The sequence below is a fragment of the Syzygium oleosum genome, unplaced genomic scaffold (genome assembly GCF_021117445.2).
Source record: "Syzygium oleosum isolate NSW1041296 unplaced genomic scaffold, Sole_v2.1 Sole_v2.37, whole genome shotgun sequence".
Classification (NCBI taxonomy): domain Eukaryota; kingdom Viridiplantae; phylum Streptophyta; class Magnoliopsida; order Myrtales; family Myrtaceae; genus Syzygium; species Syzygium oleosum.
The window spans coordinates 2602501-2620945 of NW_026607521.1; the positions used below are offsets into that span (position 1 = coordinate 2602501).

Consider the following 18445-nt stretch of genomic DNA (forward strand, 5'->3'; position numbering starts at 1 on the left):
TCATTTTCCATAAAAAGTGATCATCTTTTTGTTGGGGTCCAATAAAATCATGTTTTTGGCTTGAGTCACTCACTTCCTTTAACCATCTTCTTCCTTTTTTGCTTTCAATTTTTATTTTCCATTTTTTTAAATTTTTTAGGGTTGCCCCCTATAGAGTAGTTTGACTTTTATCTTATCTTGCCCCCCTCGTAAAATTATAGATGTTCAATAGGACCGCAACACTAGGTTGAAAGTCTTGATTGTTTTTGGGCCTAAAAATCAGGTAAACCCTTCAAGAACAATCTTGGCATGAACTTGCTTTATGTAAGCCGCCTTTCATGCTCATGACCATATCATGATAGACAATTTCGGCAACCCTAGAGGTAAAAATTATCCTATGATCTATATATGACTTAAGTTATTATTTCTTGTTCATGCGCGGCAGACTGTTATACTTAAATACCATTTCTAGCTAGATGGAAATTATACTAATTCTTGACAGCTTCTGTCACCTTTTTACATGGCATAGATTAGTGTGTTCCTTGGCCCTCGTCACTAGATTAGCCAAAAAATGCTATATCGTCTACTTGGGTTGAGTAATTGCAATATCATGGGGCTTCAATCCATTCCCCTAAGAGCGGCTAAAGCTTTGTGTTTATGAATAAGGCTTAATTCGACACAGAACTCGACAATGCAAGGTTGTTTCTTCTCTCACATGGAAGGCAATCTTCATTTATCTTCATCAATGGAGATTCCCAGTTCAGATCATCTAATTCTTGTGCTTTTAAATTTGAACGCTAATGAATCTAGAGATGAATCTTGGAATTTTCATTTTACCATCTTGGCATGCTTATTGTCATCTTCAACTCCAAGTTCCCGACTTTGATTCTCAAACGAGATAGGAACCATTCTTCAAAGACTTCTAAGAAGTTGGGCGATCATATACCCATCCTTTGCTAGTAACCAAGATCGAGTTAAGGGGAAAATAATTCCGGTTGATGATTGTAGGTGGTCTCTAATAGCGGGGCACTTGCCGGGGCGGACCGATAATGAGATCAAGAACTATTGGAACTCCCATTTGAGCCGGAAAATTTACAGCGTCGCACGGCCGTCGACGTCATCAAGGATCGTGCCCTCAGTACCCACCCCCATGAATGCCGTCAAGATAGCTGGCACGGGCAAGAGGAGAGGCAGGACAAGCAGGTCAAGCATGAGAAAGAGCAGCTTCACATCAATGTTACTGGAGAGGCCCAACCACAGTACTGTCCCTAAAAGTGAGAAAGGCAAAGAAGCACAAGCACCCATTAAAGGGCAAGTTGGAGAGAGCCAAATCATGAGCTCAGAGCCCTCATGGGTCCCAAACAAGAAAACAGCAGTCCATGAGAGTAACAAAGATATTGCTCATGGCTCTCGTATCGACAAGGGCACTGGGCTCAATAATGAAGAAGCGGCAGAGACCAAGGGGCTGTTGTTGGGACCATGTGAGTGGTTAGACAGTGAAATAATGAGACTTGATTGTTTGCTGCAGATTGAGGATGTTGGTGATCTGAAGTTGGAGGGTGAGAATGGGGTGGTGGGCCGCTATGAGGAGAGTGAGAACGAGGTTGCGGTGATGGAGAAGTTGATACCGGTGACGGAGGAGACAGAGAGCAGCATTTGGAGCTCAAAATCGAATGCTGAGAGCAGTACGGGGGAGTGGTACGTTTCGTCTTCGTCAATGAACAACAATAAGCACAATAATGACTCTGGGTTTGGTGAATGGTTCGATTGGGATCGGGCAGGCGGAGTCGGCTGTGGCAATAATCAGTGGGACAATGAAGATAAAATGTTGTCCTGGTTATGGGACAGCGGCAACGGTGAAGCAGAAAACGCCAGTGATAATGCCGTAGCGATGAAAAGCAAGACACTTATGTGACCGAGTACAAGAAGAATGATAAGGCTTTGCTACTGAAAGGGTTTCCAGGATTTCACTTTAAGGTCAAGAATGTCTACGAGGTTCATCACCGTAATCATTTGGAAAATTGCTCCCCGATCACTCCGAAAATCACTCCATCTGATTCCTAATGTGTTACTCATCAAATAATGAAACTGATCATATATTCTTCTTTCATCTATCTATTCCAGATTAGGATGATGCATAGGAAATGAAGTTGTAATCTTCGGATGCAGAGGAAATGATTTTTAAGTGCTTGAAATTGTATGATTCGAATATTCCCCCTGCCAACAATAATGAGTTGATCTTGAAGGCACCTTCAATGGAGCTTAATTGTGAAACAAGGCGACGACTAAGTTCGCAGTGAGTAGCGGGCAATGGATTGCAATAGTAAAGTTGGTTCTGAAACCTAGCTCAACTAATGGAAATGACTAAGGCCAACCAATTGGCTAGTGAAGCTTACCATGCATCTATTTCCGCTTTGAGACCTTACGTCGTGTATCGTTCTTCTTTTAGTCTCAATGCCTTTCACCATGCACCTATTTTCTGACTACTTTTACCATTGTACAAACTCCACATCAAGAATATGAACAAAAGTAAGATTGGGTGTCCTCTTTATATAGCCGAAGCAAGATGCTCAAACGGGCGAAAATTTCCAAAGAATAGTCTGTCACAAAAACAGTTCTAACAACAGAACATCATGGTGAAGGTACAAAAATGGCTCGTGTATCATAAAACTGAAGCATCAAACCAGATAACCTCCCGCTTTTGCAATCAGAGGGTTCCTTTCATGCGAACCAATATTAAGTGGGATACAATTCTGAGCTGAATGGTCACGGTAGAATGTGGAGGTTCTTTCCTAGTGGCTGCTTCTGTCTCTTCGAGGGCGAACTATAGCCGTGCCATGAACAGGGTTCCTCAGAAGTTGTCAAAAAGACAAGCCAATTTACCAGTATTAACAGGTGGAGAATGAACTCAAAGATCATAAGCCCTGCGCGCCTCATTGCAGAACATCAGCAATTGCTTCGTCTATCAAGGAGCGGAGTATATCACCCTCGATCTCTAGCCCAATTCCGAAAACCTCAGCTTCAAAGTCCCGCCATTTCCCATCCGGACCGCTCATATCCTTGTCCACAAGATCATCCACCATAGAGTCCCCCGAGCCTCTCCAACCTAGAACCTCTTTACACACATCTTCAGCTAGCCGCTCATTTCTCACCATCGCCAAGCCTTTAGACCATTTTCTGCATCCACCACCTACACAACGCCTACATCTTGAATCCATACATTCACTGATGCAATCAAACAGTACCTTTCTTGTTAGCCTAGAATCAGTGAGATCATCACTTTCCATAAAGCCCTTCCGAGTTTCTAACTGTTCAAAGAGATGTGGGTTTATGATCTCACGCGCTCGACCCAAAGCGAAGTCTTTAAACATTAACTCTACATTACACAGAATCTCCTTCACATATTCTAGTTCCCAATCATTTGAAGCTGAAAAAATGGTAGAGATTTCAGCAGTCGCGTGCCTCCTCGCAACTGTTCTTCCTGTTGACAGAGAAGAAGCCGAATCTGATAAGTCTATATCAACTTCTGTTGAATGTGATTTTCTGGAAAAGCTCAACCCTAGAATTTCTGCAGCTTGAGAAGATGGCTGCTTGGTCCCTGATATTAATTGCCATTTGATTCATGTTATTTACAATTTGTAAATGGAGAAAGACAATGTATAGTAAGTTGTTCATTAGGATGAGATTTTTATTACCTTCCGTATTAGTACTATCCATGCTGTCAGAAGAGAAGCAACTTTCAGCAGAGAAAGATGGTTCAAGAACAGAGACGGGACTAGGATGCCTGTAGTCAAGCAATTGTTTGGCTTTTGTAGCAAGGTCCTCTTTCTCAACAACTCCCTGAAAATGATTACAATATATGTTGATTAGCACCAGAAGTAACAAATGCTACCGAGAATTGCCATACAGATGGAGATTTTGGCACATCATCTGAATCCAAAATGTTCAAAAAGATATTTTGTGCAGATCCAGATTGCCAACACAAACAAAAAACACATATATGACAACATCCTGGCTTGTGGCCCTTTTCATAAAGGGATCTCTACTTTTTTCTTCTTTGTTAGAGCTAAGAAGTTTCTACTTTGAAAAACAAATAGAAACCTCTTCTCGTCATTCATTTGAAACAAGGTTGTACTTGCCATTGATATATACCCCGTTATTGATTCAAAAGTACGCCGCGGACAGTTCAGTGAGTACTCTCTATCAAGACATACCAAAATACAGTAGTCATTCAAATGAAACAAATAACTGCAACTGAGTTGCTGCGGGTCATCTACTTAAAATTAAAAGGTCATCCAGGTACTGACAAAAGATGTATAAACAATCGGACTGTCTCCTGGAAGAACGATCAACTACTTCCTTTGGTTCTTAATTATAAGGTTGTTATATTTCCTGTGTCTATGAACCCTTAATAGTATGTTTTGGTTAAGAGTTGCATTTTCAGAGAATTCTAAATATGCTTCCCATTATAAGAAATAGGGCGAAGAAAAGCATATACCTGAAAATCATGGTTAAATCTGCACGGAAGTTGATTAGCGGCAAAAGGATCATTCCGGTACTCGCTGCCTAATCTACTGCTAAAGAGCACAGCTTGGTCACTCTTGTCACATGACCTCAGTATTGAGCAAACTGCATTGTGTGTGGGTGCTGAATCTTGAAATGTCGATGCCGAACTAGAAGGTGAATCTACAATGGTAGAATCGTGTGAAGATGACCCAACCTCGAAAGATAGCTCACGTAACTTCTGCTCCAGAAGTTTGCTCAGAGCATCACTGCCTACCATGTTGTAACCTTGAGAAGCTGATTTCATGCCGTCTGACTGGGAGAAGATCCTCCCACCCAGATAATCTGAGTTTTTCTGTTTAGACTGGCCTGAGGGCTCAGAGCCACCCATAGATCGTGCCAAAGGTGCCGTGAAAGTAAAAGAAATGACATCCATGCCATTCTTCCTACTTTCTTCAGCCCAGTTGGAGGGCAATTGTAAAGTTGGATGTGATTGCACCGCCTTCCTGTTTTTGTCTATGGACACATCATGTACTGCACGAGTTTTCTCGAAATGAACTTCCCCATCTATTGACCTTTTTTTCCTTGGGAAGTACTTTGTATTAGACTGCGAATTGTCCTTTTCACTGCTGATCACATCCAACTTCCTTGATCCGGCTTTGGAGCTTCCAACCAATTTACAAGCTGTCTTTTGCCGTCCAGCAGAATCCCCTGATGATGCTCTTTTACCTTGCGAATTCTGCACCAAGGACTTTGAGGGAAGCCTTTCTTTTTCTGATAAGCAATTCTGTTTCTGATTATTCTGCCTTAGAATTCCAGAAGCGCTATGCAGAGGAGATTTCTTCTGGGAATTCTTCTGTGTACGTGGTTGGCTTCTGAAGGGCTGGGTTAACTTATTATCGCTGAGCTCCTGCTGGCGGACCAGACTTCTGTCAACTGAAGATAACCCTTCTCTGCGTTGAACGTTGACTTTTGCTTGGATCGCAAGTGAAACAGACTTTCCTTTACTCTTAGAACTGGAAGAAGCATCTTCTTTGTCAGGAGGACCTCGGTAAGAAGATGTGTCTACTCCATTCCAGCTTTTGTTGAGAGAATGTCCTTTAAGAAACCTGGCAGCATTTGACTCAGCTGGCCTTTGAAGAACTTCAACATGTGTGAATGTTCTCTGAGAAACATCGACTTTCTCTTTCATATCTCGGACTTTAAGTGGTACTGAAGACCGGTCTATCAGAGATATTTTTTTCGCAATCTCTTCATTCTCTTTGGCATGCCTAATTTTCATATAACCGGAAGAGGAATCAAGCATTGGCATTTTACTCTTCATGGTTAATTGAGCCCTGGGTTCAGAGGAACCAAAAATGGGCGTCTTGCCTTTCATTGATTGAGGCCCAGGCTCAAGAATTTTGGCGGCAGCTTCCATTATGTGAGCAGCATCCCTGCTTGGAACGAATCCAGGGCTCTTGATAGGAGACAAAAGCCTGTGTTGGGTAATAGGTATAGATTTAGCTGACTTTGGCGGCAAAACTTCTGTCTGGAACTTCTCGATCGGCCTATTTACAATCCTCTGAGTCTGAGGCGGCTTCCACTCCACATTACTCCGGACAGGACCCTCTATTTTGTTTGCTAGATTTTCAGAATACATCATCTGGTAGTTAGGAGGATAGTCGAGATTTCTCCCGTAACGTTGGGAATCGCGGAGAGATTGAGTGTCAAAAAATGGGGAGGAGTATGGTTCTGAAGAATTAGTTGGCATCGAGTCTAATCCCATAAGCCTGGCTACTACATTAGGAGCCTTGCCTCCGTATCCTTCGTCATCAGTAACTGATGAAGCACAACTATAGTCACTATACCCTTTGGCACTAGACCCCATCCCAGTTTCATCCTCATCTACCTGCAAACACAAATGACATTAAAATGTATGAGTTTATATCATATCATAAATCAAGTAATTAAACGGAACTTGATGATGTCAAAGCTGTGTAATTACCAGGAAGACGCGTGTCGTAGGCAAATTTCCTTCCCTTCTCTTTCCCTGCTTGGTGTTGTGCTCTGTGTGAAGAGATGGTAAAAAGGGAATTTGTGATAAGTAATGAGGTATGAGAACACAACTAGAAACTGTGACTAGACAAATGCACAAATATCCTAATTCCCAATATCTGCACAAAGGAGCAAATCTGTACCTGGCAGCTCGGACCTGCTCGAGAATAATTTCTTACGAGATTTTGCTTTCCAGTCAAAGAGCTGGAAGAAACCTCCTACATATCCTCCACCTTTTGAACCATCTTTATCAATACCCATTTTCGTGGATCAAGACTGCAAAAGAATCTTGAAGTGAAACTTCTATGGACTACCAAGATTGATCCATGGTATGATCGAAACGAATGCCACTCTTTCCTTCACTCAAAATGCAGTTTCAAAGTAATTAGTCAGCATGATATGGTGATGTGCGATAACTATCAGAATCTCTAGAGATTTCGATCATGCGGCAACACAACACCAACTTATGGAATGAACAAGCCATTATCCAAGACGGTACTCTTGAGTTCAATATGCTATGCCGTTTTATTTAAAAAGCCTAAAAAACCTTCCGGTAAATTAATCAGTGAAAGGAAAACAACACTCAAACATCAAGTAAAGAAGCCTCGGTAATCAGCATAGATCACAAAATATAGCAGCGAGAATGTTGATGTAAATGTAATAGACTAATGGTCAAACCAAAACTCTGACATCAGCATTCCGAGATTTAACTTTCATCTACTCCTGTGAATATTCTCCTGATAAGTGACAACTCCAACATTCCACACAAGAAGGAAGAAGCCACTAAACTTCTAGCTGCAGGACTCAAGTTCCGAACTTGCACGAGACAAACGAAACATGAATGCACAAGATCTGAACTTCCAATAGACAAACAATTACAGGATGAAAACCGCAATTCGAAATTCTACTTTTTTGCCACTTCCACAAATTGCCCAGCAAGAAAGGTCAGCGAAATATGGTAACAAGAAGCACAATAAGCACAAAGTGGGAGGAAAAGGCAATGTAGCATCCCTCTCCAAGCAAATCAAGGCAAGGCAAAGCAGAAACCGACAACGACAAAAGATGTTCACCGAAACCACGAAAAGAGGAGGACCCAGAATCGCAACGAGCTCGAAATGAAGCAATGAGATGCCCATCTCCAAGCGGATCAAGTCAAGAACCACAAGCGGGGACTTGATCAAACCCACAAAGTACCGGATGATCACCAAAACAAAAACAAAAACAAAAAAAGGGAGGAGGACCCAGAATTATTCCGCACTTCCATCGCGATGACGATGACGACGAGTCCCGGAAGCAAACAAAGAGGGTACAGAACTCACCGGGTTTTCGCGCTGCGACGGCCGGAGATCAGCTGATTTCCGGGCAGGGCACGCGCATCTCCCGGGCGAGGGAGAACGGGAAAGTAAAAGGAGGAAGCGGTGAAGATATCGGGAGAGATCTCTGGGGTCAGACAAGTTGAATGCTCTGCTCTGTTGTGACGAGGAGGATGTTTGAGGGAGAGACAGAGAGAGACTGAGGGAGGGGAGGGGTCTTCTTCTTCTTCTTCTTCTTCTTCTTTCTTGCTCAGTTCAAAAGCATTTAATGGAAGAGAGAGAGAGAGAGGAGAGGAGAGAGAGAGAGAGAGAGAGAGATGCAGGGGAATTATTGTTGGCTATATTATTTTTATTTATTTTTTAAAAAGGTGGTGGTGGATTTGTAACGTCTCTTTTTCCTGGGTTCAAAGTGGGAGGAGGAGGAGGAGGAGGAGTAGGAGGGATGGAGGATTCAAATTCCGAACAGGGAGAGGAGTGGCATTTCACACGTGGGGGATTGGGTGGGGGAGGGGGGGTGTTTCGTCGTTTGATAGCGTCACCGCGGACGGTAACGCTCCGCCCCGGACAGTCGCTCTAGGCCATCGACACGTGGGCCGTTTGGTTTGAACGGTGCGCCCTGCTTTCGGGGATTTTCACGAGACGTTCTGCCCCGAAAGTTTCGGAACGGAAACCATCCGGGTTGCAGAAACGCCCTCCCAAAAATGATGACGGCACGAAATTTCTATTTTCGAAATAGAAATTCGTTTGATAGGTTAACTTTTGGGATCCTATAAGCTTACCTTTCCACTATTCTTGATTATTCTAGTGATTGAACTTGAGAAAAATGAAATTTATCAAAGGTAAGGTTTTTAGTTCGATATTTTGAAAATCAATTTCAAAATTTGACCTACAAAATGTTAATGTTGCGATATGTACGTTGTTGGCCATTGTGGTACCAGCATGACATCAAATTTACAATTGTTTGTGATGGTTGATGTGGTGGTGAAGTAACTCGAGATGAAATTTGAAAGTTTGATGAACATGAAAAAGTTTAATGTTGTTTAGGCTAATCTTTTTGATTTATAATAGTAGGAGCTACTTTTGCACGCGGTCCCTCCAATCTTTCCACGCTTCATGTTGGAATGACAATTCACCTTCTATAGTCTGATCTTCAAGTTGTTCAATTTCTACTGATCCGTCCAAGCCTTAACAATCTCACGTTCTTCAGTTTGTTCACCTTCTACACGGGACGTCCTTTACGTCTAATACTTGTTCATCTTATGTAAAGTATCATTATAATTTTTGTTTTCATTAAAATCTTGTCATCATGATCATTTATATTTTCTTTTCTGGTAATTTATTTATGCCCCCATCAACCTATCAACCGACAATTCCAAGCCAATGCCATGCCAATTGGTGGGAAATAAAGAATTGAGAGTGCAAAAATCGATAGTTATCGATGTCCTTAAGGATTGGTTTCTTTTCTAAACTATCGTTTAGTATTCTGCAACTTCTTATCAGGTTAATTATAAACATCAGCGTCAGGTTTCCTAAAACTCGCATCTTTTTATTCAGTGTCTGTCAAAACGTGCTTCCCACGCATGAAAACTTTTACAAGAGAAAGATCACACTTGGCCCCACATGCACCTTATGCTCACAAGCCCCCGAAACTGTCGAGCACCTATTCCTCCTTTGCTGCTAAATTACCTGGATGGACAAATGGCTAATGGAGGTGTTCAGCTCAAATTGGGACTCGCCTTCGAGAGAGTTGGTCGCCGAAGTACTATGGCAGTATGGAAAGCCAAGAATGCCTGAATCTTCCAAGACCGCATACCCGACCCGACCGTGATTGCTGAGACAGCCCTTTCCCAGCACAAAGAACTATGTGAGGTGGAGCCCATGTTCAGGAAAATGGAGCAAGACCAGAATTAGCTCACCTGAACAATGGATGCCATCGGCCTGAGGAACGTTCAAACTCAACACCGGCGGCTCATGGGTGGAAGGAGCATCGGACGGATCCGTGGCCGCAAATTTATCGCGATTCAAGTGGAGCTATGGTCGCGGGCTTTGCCAATTCAGTCCACGCAGCTTTAGCTTTGACCGCCAATTCGTACTTGCTAGGGAAGCCGGACCAGTTCCTGCTGCCAGACACGAGCGGGGAAGTGAAGACAGACTGTGGATTTGTCGCAGAGCTCATCTCGGACAAGGAAGAAAAGCCTATGGGCCCTGCGTCCGCTAGTGGAAGATTGTGAGCCTTGCTCTTGGCCCAACTGAAGTCCGTTCGAGCCGCTCATTGCTCCCCGCGAGGCCAACTCCCTTATAGACTGAGGGCGCGTTTGGCAATTATTTTGCTCTCGAAAGTTGATTCTACTCAGAAATAATTTTTTTTTATTCTATGCCCAAGAACAATTTCTAAGCATTTGAAAGTGTATGGTAACTGCCCATTATTTCTATTCTTGGAATAGAAAAATAACATAAATACATTTGGTAACTACACAAATTTTCTTTTTATTAATAATATTTTGATTTTTTTTCTTTTTTTTCTTTTTTTTTCTTCCCCTTCCCCTTCCTTGGCCATGGCCGGTCGCTGGCGCTAGCGACCGGCCACAGGCGAGGGCATCGCAACCCTTGTCGGTCACAGGCGAGGGCCACCCTCGCTGGCGACAACGAGGGCTGGACCCTCGCCGCCTGTGAGAGGGCGGCTCGCAGCATGGGCGAGGGCGGCGGCAAGGGTCGCCCAGGCCAGATCCGACAAGGGCCGCGACGTCCTCGCCGGCGGCCGATGGCAAGCCAGGAATGAAAAAGAAGAAGAAAAAAAAATTCTTTTTCATTTCTAATTCTTGGTCCCAGATAGCTTCTTGATTCTGTTCCAAAACTAATTTTGGGAACAAATTTTTGCAAATTTGTGCCCGGTAACAAAAAATTTACCAAACGGATTTCTGTTTCAAAACTGATTCTTAGAACAAAAGAACAGAAATAGTTACTATTTAATAAATTGCCAAACACGTCTTGAGTTGCTAAAGCCCGCCGTCGGAAAACTCTTCCTCCCAATTGGATCACTTACCCCTCGTGGCCTTTTTGGAGTATCCGGTGTTCATAAACTCTTATGTTTTGTCCCCGTATTTCTCGTGAATGAATAAATATTTTGTTTCCCCACGGCAACATTTTCTTTTTAAGGAAATCAACACTGTCGAGGGGTTTTCCATGGGAGGAGGGGCTTGCGAGGTTGGGCTTGGAGACATCTTGCACTGCCTTTTGTCATTATACGTGGATGAAATTACTTGCCTTTAAGCCAAGTCACTACTCATAGTGAGATTTTGTTGAACTAATTGTTCTAAAAGTTTAAATTATTAGATAAAATCGTGGTTAGTTAAATATTTTAACACTCTCCCTCGTGCGTAGGCTAGACTTTAGCCTCGGCGTAGAAATATGTAATTGGAGAGGCAAATAGAGGCCTATAAGATTTGAAATTAGGACTGCTCTTATACCATGTGAGATCTTGTAGGATCATTTTAACTAACTGTTTTAAAAACTTAACCTGTTAGATGAGCGCGTAATTTATTATTTAAATATTTTAACACTTGATTGATGAACATTACAAACTTTGCAAGATTGCAATGTGAACATTATATGCTATAATTTAATCTATTGTTGTAAAAGTTATCTTTAACTTTTGCGATCCTATAAGCTCTCCTCTCCCACAATTTCATGCCTATTCGAGTTATTGACCTCAAGAAAAATGAAATTTTTTAGTTCAATCTTTACGAGATCAATTTTTGAAAACGAGGAATTATCAAGTACATGACAACTCGCAAACTATGAAAATGTTGATGTTACGATACATTGTTGCCATTTTGACATAATCGTGACATCAAATTACAATTGTTTGCACAATTGTGCACGTATTATGCAACATATGATTGTGCACGTATATTGCATGATTGTGCATATATTGATTGAAATACTATCGTAGAATATACTAAAGTCTATAAATAGGCTAATGTATTCTTGTTTAAAATACATCAAAATATATACAAATTCAACAATTCTCTCTCGTTCATTGATTGAGTGACTAATTGATATTTGAAATGTGATGCATCCTTTGTTCGAGGGATGCAAGGATAAACCTGTCCCTCCCCGAAGCCGGCTTCAACGTCTTCTTCCGAGCATGGTGGAGCTCCAATGTCCGGGATCGTCTCTTGCGCTCATACCATGACAATTGCAACGTACTCCCTCAAAGGGGAGAAAAGATGGTTTGATCTCCAAAGAATCATCATCCTACTGCCGAATCAAAACCTCTCCGAAATCGTCTCTCTTTTCAACACCAAGGGCCTCTCAACACGAGACACGGTGGCCATGTCCGGGGCCACACCATTAGCTTCTCCCACCGCAAGGCGTTCACATCTACAACTCAAGCAAAACTTCCAATACGGACCCAACCGTGGACCTTCGCCCGCAGCCTACACGCCACTTGCCCGTCGAAAGACTTCGGGTTTTACGGTCAACGATGTCACATCGTCGTTCTGGTTCGACAACCTCTCGAGAGAGACTATGAGATCTTCAGCTTCTAAGATCGGAAGTAACGGTGAGATTAGGCGTGAGTGTGGGTCTATGGGTTTATGAGGACCCACAAATGAGAGTTGAGAATTAAGATGGAAGGGAGAGGAATGTAACATTTTGTCGATTACTAGAATGAAAATTCTAGTTTTAATTGATTTCATACGTTCCAATTATCTGCGGTTCTTTCGTTTACAAATATAAGAAGGTTCTTATCAACAATTAAAGGACCTTTAAATTTTCGGCTCTACAAATTGATTACTGTAATAAAAATTTTGAACGGCTTTTTATTTCTTTGAAGAGTTAAGTATCAATATCTCGATTGGTTATACCAAATGCCATCAAAAGTTAATTTTAAGAACTAGCGAAGGGATTTAACTAAATTATGTTTGTACATCTATTTGCCACTGGAGAATCTTCAAAGAAAAAAAAATTTAAATTATAAATTCTCCATGGTTGATAGCTTTTCAAATGAATATTGACTTTAATAAGTATTTTTTTGTTGGGAAATAACTTTTTTTTTTGTCGATTTTCGGAAATAACTTCAATAAGTGAAGAAAGAACTTTTACATTGTGATTAGTAATTTGGGTTACTACCACGGAAAACCCAAAACTAGTACAAATTTACTACAAATGAATTTTTTGACCTCCAAAAACTCCAAACTTGTACATTTGTGATAAATTTACCCTTCATGTGGTAGTTCACGGGTGTACCAATGTGAGGTTTTATATTTGTTTGTCATATAGGTACCAGTTTGTGATTTTCGCGGTATTAATCCAGGTATTAATCCAATTTAACGGAAACTAATGAAGGGTAAACTTGTCCAATTTGGAGTTTTTGGTGAACAAAAAATTAGTTTTGGATAAATTTATCGCAGATGTACCGGTTTGGAGTTTTTGATGATCAAAAAATTAGTTTTGGATAAATTTTTCACAAGTATACAAATTTAAAGTTTTTCGTGGTATTAAACCTTAGTAATTTTGCACTTTTTTTTGATCGCTTAATTTAGCACACTGAAAATGTAAGGTTTCCACCTCCTTTTTAAATTGAAAAATAGATTTGTATTCACGATAAAGAAGTAAGTTTATCGATAAAATTAGTAGCTCAGTTGCAACTAATAAGTAATTGGGAAAATTTCAAATCAATACTCAAGGTGGGGTCATTTTCTCAAAAAGGGGTCCAAAGTGGATATAGTGTCAAATAAGGGCCTGAAATGCCCAATCAGTCTTAAATAGGGGGCCGAAGTGCCCAATTAGTCTCAAGTAAGGACTTGAGTTCGCCGGCCACCCTCGCCCGACACCGGTAAGGGCAGCCTTCGCCCGAGGCCGGCAACCTCCACCGGCCCCAGCTATGGCCGGCAGGGAGAAAAGAGGAAAAAAAAGAACAAGAAGAAAAGGAAAAGGAAAAGAAAAAAAAAGAAAAAAAATTAAAAAGTAAAAGATGAAATTGCCCTTATTAGGTTCTTGGAAACAGTGGCGTCTTACTTGGCAGGTGAAGATTTGACCGACCGTGAACTCAAGCCCTTACTTGAGACTAATTGAGCACTTTGGGCCCCTATTTGAGATTAATTTGGCACTTCAGGTCCTTATTTGGTATTATATCTACTTTGAATCGCTTTTTGAGAAAATAACCTCACTTTGAGTACTGATTTGAAATTTTCCCTAAGTAATTTCTGAAAAAAAAATGTACTAAATTTTTTACACCAGAAGTAATTTATGATATAGAGAACTAATGAAGTAATCACATAAAATATTGCTTTTTTTATTAATAATAATAATCTTTGATTAATATGTATTCTCGTCCCGTCGTCCAGTTGACATAAGAACCCTAAACCCGGCCACTCGTGCTCCAAGCTCCACAGCCCCAGCGCCGTCTGCTGCTACCGTCTCGACGGCTCAGGTTCCCGTCGCCGGCGTCCGTCCGTCCGTCCGCCGCGCACTCTCGGCAGCTGCGGCCGGCGAGAGGCTTCAGCTCGGCGCTATCCCGAGTCTTGATTCCGCCCGACTCGCTGTCCCGCAGCTCATCCTCCCGTCGCCGTCGCCGTCGCCTGCTCCCCCGGCTAGGTTGTAACGTCTCCATCTCTCTCTCACGCACACTCAGAGACACCTAAGTAGCTTGTCGCCTGACTCTATTTCGCCTTTCTGTTCACAGGGACGGAACCAATTCTCCGTCAGCATTGCAACTCCGGCTAAGCTTCAGGTTTCTTTTTGTTTTCCCCCTTTTGAAGTTTTGATTTTGATTTTTTGTTGGTAAAAACGATGGGATTGTTGTGATGGGGTTGAATAGTATCTTCAAATGTCGTACGTTGTAACACATGACTTGTTTCTTGTAGTGTTCGGAATCCGTGTGTACAGATTTTTGCCCTGGATTTTTTTTTATTTTGATGTTTCTTCTAACTCATGCAATAAATAAAAAAGATGCTAAGTATCCAGGGAAGAAATGGGGGGAACAGGGACCCGGATGGGTAATGGGTGATGGGTGATGCATTCCTATGCTCTTGGTTCAAGCTCACTCCGGTTGTTGATTGAACGAGGGCTTAATTTGGGTGGTTGCAGGATCAATAGTGAGGTCAAAAGATGGTGAGGCCTTTTGGAGTCAAACGGGGAAACAAAAAGCGGAAGGAGAAGTACGACGATGCGGAGATTGAGGAAGGTGAACATGAGCAAGAACCGCAATCGAAGCAACTAAAAGCAGATGATGATGTATCGAGAGAAGAAGAGGCGGAAAATTGCGAGAAGCAATCGCAAGAAGCAGAGGATGATGTGGTTCATCAACTCGAAGGCATACCGCTTGGACCGGTCGAGAGTCAAGGCTCCAAGAACGTCGGGATTACTTTTGTTCTTGAGAAGGCTTCATTAGAAGTTGCTAAAGTTGGAAAGGTCTTTCCCTGCTCTAATCTTAAGATGCATTGGTTTTGAACTTAGGCTGTCGATCATGTGTCTTTCTTATTTTTCCCCTTACGCATCAGTTTTATCCACTGTACAGTTCATCTGTTTGTCAGAACCGTGACTTGTGACGTTGATGCTTACAGATCAACCTAAACTTTCCTTGCACAATGTAAAATTTTACTTTAAAAGAAGCAATTTTCCATTGCAGTGGTACAAGAGATCTGTGGATTTCTGTTACTTTTCTGTTTTTGATACGTTTGTACGTATAGTGTAAAAGTGTTTGTCTGTATCCATGTCTTTCTTGGGTTGTCTTCTTGCTTCTCAGTTAGACTAAGCAACTCGGTCACATTTGCAGACCTATCAGATCTTGAATTCAGATGATCACGCGAACTTTTTGAAGAGGAATGGTAGAAATCCAGCTGAATATAGACCCGACATTGTTCACCAGGTTTGTAAACTTCGCCGCTGTGGATTTGATGCTTTTCTTGAAGACTTATAGATGAAGTTTAAGGACTGTATATTTGCATGCTTAGGTTTCATAGTCCCTAGATTCCAGAATTTCCGCATTATTTGTTGATTTGGCTACTCGTGATAGCTTAACTAGTCATGTTATCTTTACTCTTATTACCTAGCATGGAAAGCATTGGTCATCCTTCTAGAAGGAATTCTCAGGTGGTGACATGGAGATGGGGTTTTTTGCCGATTCATGGGCAAATGGCATCTCGATAAGCAGATGCATATAATAAATCAACCCATTTAACATATGAGTTGTTATTATTTTTTATGTAGCTTGTGCGCATTGGGATGAAATGTGTCAATAGTTGGTTTTCTATTGTTACTGCTTATTGCACCAATTCACTTGACTCTTGACTTTGCTTTCAGGCTCTTTTGTCGATCTTAGACAGCCCACTAAATAAGGCTGGAAAGGTTCGTGCTGTCTATGTAAGGACTGCAAAGGGTGTGCTTTTTGAAGTCAAGCCTCATGTTCGTATCCCCAGGACATACAAGCGCTTCTCAGGCATAATGTGTATGTACCTTTTGCTTTTGCCTAATAGCATGTTGACCATTATCGGCCAATTCTTTCGAAGGCATTTGTAAATAATTTTATGTCTTTACAGTGCAATTACTGCAAAAATTGAGTATAACAGCTGCGGGCAAGCGTGAGAAACTTTTGCGGGTGATCAAAAACCCTGTGACGCAATATCTTCCTGTCAATGCCAGAAGAATCGGTAAGAGCTGGGTATCATCTCTCTCTCTCTCGCTCTACAAGTCAAATGTTGAGCGAATTAAACAAATCTGTTGCTTTCCTTTTGTATCTCAGGATTTTCTCACAGCTCAGAAAAGGTGGTTGAAATGCAGGACTATGTGGCTGCTATTGGTGATGATATTCCTCTAGTGTTTGTGGTGAGTTTGTATTAGTTTGTGTAACAATATGTTATGTCTTTCAGCAGAATGCCTTATAGTATTCACATTCAGGTTGGTGCGATGGCCCATGGGAAAATTGAATCCGAGTATACAGATGATTTTATTTCAAGTGAGTAAATCATATTGTTTATTTTTTTATTAAATTTAGCTAGAAATTCTAATTGTTTCCTAGTATCATACTATGTTGGGTTAGCAGTATGGTACAACATTGCTTCACTGTGGCGGATTTTGTCAAAGATTAAACCCTTGTTGATTGTTACTGTGAATCGCCGGAGCATTGACGTTTTACTTCCCCTTATGAGGGTCACTGCCCTTGCTGAAAGTGAAAGTCTTAAATTACCAATTACGGGGGATGTTGCAATAGATTCTCCATCCTCCAGTTTTAAAACCTATAGCTTGCATCCTTTAGTTTCTCTTTCCTGGACTCCAATATTTTCCAAAAAAAACATTTTACATCTTTTACTGTATAGAATTTTGTAAACGGTGTAGATCATATGTTTTCTGGATATTACAAAAGTAGAGGATGCAAAATGTTGAATAAGGGGAAGTCGGGGATGCTTTTGTTTTGTTTTTTTTTTACAAAAGATTTTTTTTTCATATCCTAAATAATGAAGAGAAATTGTATTGCTCTGTTGACATTGTGATGACACTTTCTTTCTTGAGCAACATATCTTTGCTGTAAATAATGTTATCTATGCGAGTCTTGCCATCTTATGCTTATTGCATATCTTACTCTGCCTTTTACTTTGCAACAGTTTCCAACTATCCATTGAGTGCAGCATGTTGTATCAACATAATTTGTGATGCCGTGCGGAAACATTTGAAATTTATTTAACCTGCTCAGTCAATAGCTCTCACGGGACAGGTGAACCAATCTCTCCATTTAATCTTGGTCGTATCTGTAGTCCAAGCTAAATGTTGTGATTATTTGCATGAGACTTTGCCGCCCAACTTGTTATACTCTTTGCTTGCTTTGTGAAATCTCTTTAGTATTGATAAGGTATTCCTGTCTCAGGTACTATGGGTAATTATGCAAGACTAAGAGCTAATATTGATGGAGATTTTACAAAGATCCAAGGGGTGAAAAACAGGGTTGAAGCTGTTGCAGAGGGAAAGAACTTGTCGAGAGAGGAATTATTTTGACGACATTGTCACATAAGATCCTCCTGATTCAAAGGTTTAGGTGCATTTAGTGCATGTGCACCTGGTACATTTAGTCACGCTCCAAATCTGTGTCCGCCCCCTTGGATGTTTTTTTTTGTAGTGCAGTTGGTTAATGGCTCATCAGATGATAGAACTTCTCTATAAGTTTAGCCCTTGTATAATTTCAATGACCAAGAGTTCACAAAAGAGAAAAAGTTTGTCATTGTACTGTGACTATCATATCAGCTCTCTCAATATCAATTGATTGATTGATGATCCTCAGGGATTACCAGGTTCGTACACGGGAAAAAGCTCGGGCATTCGAGCCGCCTTGGACTAGGAGGACGAGGAGAAAAGGCGCCTTGTTTTCTATTCAGAGTAACGATTGGAATACAGAATGTTTACTTGTTTCCGATTCAAAATTGAACCTTGAAACCTTAATCAAAATTCTGCAGCTATACGACCTCCTTGACATGAACAAACCGTCGTCATCCCGAATCGGATCCATCAATGTGTGATTCTTGTATGTTGTTGCTTGAAAATGTACAAGAAAGGAGAGAAAAAAAAATCGCAAAGGGAACCGCCATAAAAAAAGATGAAGGGTGCTCATTCGCGACAGG

General features: G+C 41.3%; 3 protein-coding genes across 7 annotated transcripts in view; 2 read left to right on the forward strand and 1 right to left on the reverse strand.

Annotated features, from left to right (window-relative positions):
- The window catches only part of LOC130134366 (transcription factor MYB111-like), a 3498-nt gene extending 1219 nt beyond the window's left edge, over window positions 1–2279 (forward strand). For both annotated transcript variants that reach the window (XM_056305524.1, XM_056305523.1), the window contains one exon: window positions 988–2279. In XM_056305524.1, the coding sequence (XP_056161499.1) occupies window positions 988–1894 (907 nt within the window). In that variant the 3' untranslated portion in view covers window positions 1895–2279. The remainder of the gene's footprint in view (window positions 1–987) is intronic.
- A 220-nt stretch (window positions 2280–2499) lies between these two features.
- LOC115677226 (uncharacterized) lies at window positions 2500–8048 on the reverse strand. 3 transcript variants are annotated; one of them, XM_030600355.2, is made up of 6 exons: window positions 7839–8048; window positions 6663–6795; window positions 6470–6531; window positions 4478–6373; window positions 3675–3819; window positions 2500–3577 (listed from the first exon to the last, which is right to left on the reverse strand). In XM_030600355.2, the coding sequence occupies exons 2-6, from the start codon at window positions 6778–6780 to the stop codon at window positions 2913–2915; spliced, it is 2886 nt and encodes a 961-aa protein (XP_030456215.1). In that variant the 5' UTR covers window positions 6781–6795; window positions 7839–8048; the 3' UTR covers window positions 2500–2912. The 3 variants fall into 3 exon arrangements, with proteins under 3 accessions (XP_030456215.1, XP_056161497.1, XP_056161496.1); XM_056305522.1 differs by having other exon boundaries at window positions 2500–3460; window positions 6663–6876; XM_056305521.1 differs by having other exon boundaries at window positions 6663–6876.
- A 6139-nt stretch (window positions 8049–14187) lies between these two features.
- LOC115677103 (uncharacterized) lies at window positions 14188–18049 on the forward strand. Of its 2 annotated transcripts, XM_030600164.2 has the most exons (10): window positions 14189–14432; window positions 14521–14568; window positions 14925–15248; window positions 15613–15705; window positions 16140–16284; window positions 16376–16486; window positions 16579–16661; window positions 16734–16791; window positions 17438–17547; window positions 17698–17837. In XM_030600164.2, the coding sequence occupies exons 3-9, from the start codon at window positions 14946–14948 to the stop codon at window positions 17515–17517; spliced, it is 873 nt and encodes a 290-aa protein (XP_030456024.1). In that variant the 5' UTR covers window positions 14189–14432; window positions 14521–14568; window positions 14925–14945; the 3' UTR covers window positions 17518–17547; window positions 17698–17837. The 2 variants fall into 2 exon arrangements, with proteins under 2 accessions (XP_056161469.1, XP_030456024.1); XM_056305494.1 differs by lacking the exon at window positions 17438–17547 and having other exon boundaries at window positions 14188–14432; window positions 17698–18049.
- The last annotated feature ends 396 nt before the right edge of the window (window positions 18050–18445 follow it).

Coding starts and splice junctions, on each gene's coding strand:
- LOC115677103 (XM_056305494.1), top strand. CDS start 14,946: ATGGTGAGGCCTTTTGGAGTCAAACGGGGAAACAAAAAGCGGAAGGAG. Junction 16,662..16,733: donor ATATTCCTCTAGTGTTTGTG/GTGAGTTTGTAT, acceptor ATTCACATTCAG/GTTGGTGCGATGGCCCATGG. Junction 16,792..17,697: donor TACAGATGATTTTATTTCAA/GTGAGTAAATCA, acceptor TTCCTGTCTCAG/GTACTATGGGTAATTATGCA.
- LOC115677226 (XM_030600355.2), bottom strand. CDS start 6,780: ATGGGTATTGATAAAGATGGTTCAAAAGGTGGAGGATATGTAGGAGGT. Junction 3,820..4,477: donor GATTTAACCATGATTTTCAG/GTATATGCTTTT, acceptor AATCATTTTCAG/GGAGTTGTTGAGAAAGAGGA. Junction 3,578..3,674: donor GGATAGTACTAATACGGAAG/GTAATAAAAATC, acceptor AATTAATATCAG/GGACCAAGCAGCCATCTTCT.